The sequence below is a fragment of the Amblyraja radiata genome, chromosome 3 (genome assembly GCF_010909765.2).
Source record: "Amblyraja radiata isolate CabotCenter1 chromosome 3, sAmbRad1.1.pri, whole genome shotgun sequence".
NCBI classification, from domain to species: domain Eukaryota; kingdom Metazoa; phylum Chordata; class Chondrichthyes; order Rajiformes; family Rajidae; genus Amblyraja; species Amblyraja radiata.
Genome location: NC_045958.1, coordinates 10,982,281 through 10,988,280, shown reverse-complemented (window position 1 = coordinate 10,988,280; position 6,000 = coordinate 10,982,281). Strand labels below are relative to the sequence as shown.

General features: G+C 44.0%; 1 protein-coding gene across 1 annotated transcript in view; it reads left to right on the top strand.

The window, feature by feature from the left end:
• The first annotated feature begins 244 nt into the window (after window positions 1-244).
• Window positions 245-6,000, top strand: part of fam172a (family with sequence similarity 172 member A) — a 476,702-nt gene continuing 470,946 nt past the window's right edge. Inside the window, exons 1-2 of the mRNA XM_033017286.1 lie at window positions 245-460; window positions 2,612-2,746. Of these exons, the coding sequence (XP_032873177.1) occupies window positions 2,638-2,746 (109 nt within the window). The 5' untranslated portion in view covers window positions 245-460; window positions 2,612-2,637. The remainder of the gene's footprint in view (window positions 461-2,611; window positions 2,747-6,000) is intronic.

Genomic DNA, 6,000 nt, shown 5'->3' with positions numbered 1-6,000 from the left:
GAATTTGTATATTTATCAGCACTAGTAATACTGCTTTGGAGTCAGTGCTTCCACAAATGGTAAACATTATAATGCACTACACACATATTGAAGAAGGGTCCCGACCAAGCTCCTCTATAACCTTTGGTCCCGACCAGACACGTGCCCCGGGCGCCGACAACATGTGCGCGCGAGGGTGGCGGCGGTTTGCGGCCGTTGGCCCCGCGCTCGCCCCACCGGGTTGCCATGGCGACGCCCCAGTCCCAGTTCCAGTTCCGCTTCCGCTGTGGCTAGTTCTTCCTGGCGGCCCGACGGTCTTGTCTGTCACTTTCAGTATCGCTTTTCATTATTTGGCTTGAGATCGGGGAAGGGAGGGAGCAAGAAAAAAATATATATATATATTTATAGGCGGTCAGGATAGCGTTACGGTCCGACAGACAGAGAGAGATATTCGGCGGAATGCTGTGCTGTGTCGGGCACGGTATGTGGTTGCTCTTCCCTTGCCGTGTTGGCTACTTTCCTGCGCTGCGAGTCAAGTGTGTGGCAAGGATCGCGGGTGGCAGGCAGCAGGGTTGGGGCATGCAAGAGGCAAGCGCCCACTCGCCAGGCGGTTAAACCTAACAGACAGCGACCCCCAAGGCCGTGGGTCTGAGCTCCGACACGGAACGACAGTGTAGGCGCACACACACAGGCACCAACTCACTCCCCCTTGGTCCGTCCACCTTTTCAAAATGACAAGGGCCCTGTTATATTTCACTGCCGTGTTGAAAAACAAACAATGCAATCTACAAGTCCCAAAGGTGTAATGGAGAATATTGTGGAGTTGCAATCCTCCTTTCTCGATCTCCATCTAACGAGAATCCCAAAGCATGGAATTGAAGAGCTTTTAAAATGCCGACCACAGGCAATATTTTCAGTTCCAAATGAAACTGAAAACAACGTAATAAAACTTACAATTTGGTGAAAAGAATCCATATTATTTGATTTAATGTCCTTAAAATTGATGTAAAATGCCGACCACAGGCGATATTTTCAGTTGCAAATGAAACTTAAAACAACGTAATAAAACTTACAATTTGGTGAAAATAATCCATATTATTTGATTTAATGTCCTTAAAATTGATGCTAATTACTTTGTGAAGCGTGGGAAATAAAGCTCAAGATCATTAAAATATAACGATAACGTGTTCTTACTGTGTCAAATTGCCACAGGAATGAATGTGTAGTCTGTAGTTAAAAGTACGTAGTAAGAATTCTGTTTTCAAACCTATATGATATATAGGTAATGGTAAAATGAAATTCATTCATTATAATTGGTGACAGCTTGATAAAAGATTTAATTATTTCTTATACTGTCAAACATATTCGAAACAATACTTAGTATCATGCTTATTCCAAGCTGATTTTATATTTAACTTGCCCATTGGAGTACTTTGTGAATGAGCTTTAAGACTTGGTAGGAGTTTAGTTATGGTAAATTATTTTGTTTTTATTATGGGGGGGGGGGGGGGGGGGGGCAGTTGGAGAATCTGGGCAATGCATGCAAAAATAGTATTCACTGCCCATCCCTAATACCTTTGAGAAAGTGATGGTAGACCTGCAACCCTTCCCCAGGTGCTCCCAATATGTTGTTAGGTGGGGTTCCTGGATTTAAACAGTGTAGGAACGGCAGTACATTCAAGTCTGGATGGATGGTGGGGAACCTGGAATGGAGGTATTCTTGGCCTTGGTAGTTGAGGATTCAAGTTTGGAAGATGCTGACAGTATTCCTTAAGTGAATTGTACATTGTTTGCACTGCTGCCACTATTCAGTAGTGTTGAATGGAATGGTTAATTTGCTAGGTGGATGAAGCACCAATTAGGTAGGTGGCTTTGTCCTGAATAGTGTCAAGCTTCTTCAGCGTTGACAGAGCTGTGCCTCTGTGCATTAATTCAGGAAAGTGAATAGTATTTGATCAAACTGGACTTCTAGATTGCCTTTCCGCTGGCTGGTTAGCACACAGCAAATATTTTTCACTGTACCACAGTACATAATAAACTAAACTAAACTAAATTCAATTTCTAGATGGTAGAAAGCTTTTGATGTTTCATGGGTGAGTCACTTACATCAGAGGTAGCCTCTGACCTGCTTTTGTATCTATTGTATTTATGTGGTTGATCCAGTTGAGTTCCAAATCAGGATGTGGATCTCCAGGATGTGGATGTTGAAGATCTTGGTGTCGGTAATGTCACTATCAAGGGTATTTTCAGCGATTTTTGAGAGATCTTGGTGTTGGTAATGTCATTATCAATGGTGTTTCCAGCCATTTTTGAAACTTATTATTTCTAACGATATTTAATCAACCAATAATATTAACATCTTATAGATGAGCTTCATACTGATACATTCAGTGTTGGCCTCTGTGAAGTAAACCAAACATCAAGGTTGCTTTAACTTGACTCAATTAGTTGCTCCAAATTTCTAAAAAATCAAATTTCTGCATTTTCTTCATTCAAGTCAGCTCAGCCAACCATTTGTGATTTTTTTTAAACAAAGTAACTTATTGTAATACCAAAGTAACTGCTGGGTTGTTTCATATTTTCCAAATTGTCATCACAATTTAATATAATGTTCTGTCTCTTTTCATTTTAGTCAGATGGTCAGACAAAACTAATTAGATGCTCATTTACCAAGTGATTTGCATCTTTTTACTCGTGTGGAAAACCATGGCACAGAACCAGCCAGATGGACGAGAAGAAAAGGACAGAAATTCCACTGCATTAAAAGGTATTATGTACACAGATTTTGACTTCCATTTGAAGATTATGAAACTGATTGTTCAATCTTGTTGCAATGTGTCTTATGCTTAATTGTTTAATCCAGGTGTCCAAACTGTTCATTTATACAATTCCTTTAACATAACTAAATTATCCCAAGTTGTGTTGCAAGAATGTCATGTAAGAAAATATAATAAGATAAATAGATTAGCATCTGATAAATTTGGTCTGATAAAGTGGCATGATTAAGAATTATCATTGATGGAATTACTAAATTTGGTAATGATCAGATTAGGGTGGCAAAGATTACAGAGATGTGAAGAGTAAGATTATGAAGGCATTTGAACATTCATTTTAAGGAGTTGATGAACTTGAACATCCTTCGGGGGGGGGGGTGAACCCTCGGAAAGTGTCTGAACCTGATGGTATACCTGGCCGTGTTCTTAAAACTATCAGGACTTTTTGCGGACATCTTCAACCTCTCATTACTGAGGTCTGAGGTTCCCATCTGCTTTAAGAGGACATCATTATTACCACTGCCCAAGAGAAGTAAGGTGACATGCCTCAATTACTATCAACAGTTGGCATTAACGTCCATTGTAATAAGGTGCTTTGAGAGGTTGGTTATGGCGCATATTAACTCTTACCTCAACAAGCACCTCGATCCATTGCATCAACGGATGCAATCTCATTGGCTCTCCACTCTGCACTGGACCACTTGGACAATAAAAACACATACGTCAGGCTGTTGTTTATAGACTACGAAAATAAAAGATGTTATATGAGATTCTTTGGATTTGTTTGGATCATTAAGATGGGAACCATGTGAGCAGGGACACCTGTGACCTAATCAAATGAAGAGAGGCTTGAAGGAAGAGTGGACAAAAGACCACAGGTGATGAAATCTAGAGCAACAATATCTACTGGAGGAACTCAGCAAGTCCACAGTACCCGTGGTTGGAAAGGAATAGTTGACATTTCAGGTTGAAACCCTACATTTGGAAGAATAGTCTGATTCATCTTGACTTAAGGATCTAGCAGTCAAAACAGTTAAGAAAGAATAGCAGTCATGGCCAAAGAAGCCTACTTTTGGCATGTGGGTGGCACCAGAATAGCCAACATTTAAAGTGGAGATTGGCAGATTCTTGATTAATAAGGGCCTCAAAGGTTATGGGGAAAATCCAGGAGAATGGGGTTGAGAAGGAATGATAGATCAGTCATGATTGAATGGTGGAGTAGACTTGATGGCCTCATTCCGTTCCTATGATATGAACTTATGAACGTTTGTTACTCATTCATAAATGCTCTTGAAAAGGTGATCGATAGCTACCTTCTTGAACTGCTGCAGTCCATCTAGTGAAGGTACTCTCACATAACTGTTGGATGAGGGGATGAAGGAGCTATGATATGTTTCCAAATATGATTTGCAGACGATGGTACTCTCATGCAATTATTGCCTTTGTCCTTCTTGGCGGTCGAAAATATGTTGCTGGTGATGTTAGAATCACCAAGGCAAATAATTGCAATGTATTTTTTAGATGGCATGCATTAGATATTTTTTTGCTGTTGATGGAGGGGAAAAAGTTTAATTTGATGAATAGGGTGTCAATAAAGTTAGATGATTTGTACTGGATGGATTCAGGTTTCTGTTTGGTGGTGGAGTTGCACTCAGCGAGTCAAGTAGAGAGTATTTCATCCCACTCTTGAATTGTGTGGAATAAATCACGGGTGATGGTGTTCCCATTCAGCTGCTGTCTTTGTCCTTTCAAAGGTTGCAGGTGTTGAATAACTTTGGAGCTTCAAGAGATGAGTTACTCTTGATAGGATACCCACCTCTGTGTGCTCTTGTACCTCAATATTTATGCGGCTGATCCATTTGAGTTTTTGATCCTCAAATGTTGAAGAAGGAGGTCTCGGCAATGGTTATGCCATTGAATGTCAAGGATGGATGGTTTGACTTTCTTCTGTTGCACATGGTAAGTTCCTGTCATTTTAGTGGTGTGATGGTTGATTGCCACTTATCAGCTCATGCCTGCAGGTTGTTCATTTTTCTCTTTATTTTAGTGGAGTTGCAAATCATAAATGCACATTCTCACTATGATACAACATTGGTGAATTGGGGACCTCAGACCTCTCACTTCTGAGATCTGAGGTCCCCACCTGCTTTAAAATGGCATCAATTATACCAGTGCCCAAGAAGAGTAAGGTGACGTGCCTCAATGACTGTCGACCAGTGGCACTAACGCCGGTGGTGATGAAGTGCTTTGAGAGGTTGATCATGGGGCATATCAACTCCTACCTCGACAAGAACCTCGACCCACTGCAGTTCGCTTACCGCCACAACGGATCAACGGTGGATGCGATCTCACTGGCCCTCTACTCTCCTCTGGACCACTTGGACAACAAAAACTCATATGTCAGGCTGTTATTCATCGATTACAGCTCAGCATTTAACGCAATCATCCCCTCCAAGCTGGTTACCAAACTCGCAGAACTGGGTCTCTGCGCATCCCTCTGCATTTGGATCCTCGACTTCCTCATTCACAGACCACAGTCTGTTCGTATTGGTGGAAATGTGTTAGCCTCGATAACAATCAGCACAGGATCACCTCAGCCTCATCTATGAATACGAATGAGCAATGAAATTCTCGATTACAGAGAGACTCTCATAAATGGTCAACTCCTCATCCCCCCCAAAGGAACAGGTAGCGGGAGAGTGGGGTGTTACAGCGAGAGAGAGGGGGCAGATGCGAGTGGGAGACGAGAGTGCGCGCACACAGACCTGCGCCTCATCCGCAACCAGGATCTAAGCCGGGTCCCCGGCGCCGCAAGCGCTGCCAAACTGCACTGCCCCCCCCCCCCCCCCCCGAGTGTCCCATTCCTACCCAGGGTGCAGCCCCGGACCGACGACACCAACGGCCCCAGGCCCACGGCCAGCGCGGAGAAGAAGTGCCAATCCCAGCTCAACTGCTTGTCCAGCCGGGCCAACTGACAGCCCCGGACCGACGACACCAGCTGACCCAGGCCCACAGCTAGCGCGGAGAAGAAGCTCCAACCCCAGCTCAACTCTGCCTGTTCCGCCGAGCCACCGCAGTACCCCGCCGATGACCGGCATCCCCGCCGATGACCGGCGCTCGACCCCCGCTGGCACCGAGGGGGCCAACTGACAGCCACTGGGCAGGGAGAGAGGCACAGCTGACGGTCCCCGGCCCGCCGGGGAACAGCCCCCTGGGAGCCGGAACCAATGCCTCCTTCCCGCGTCAG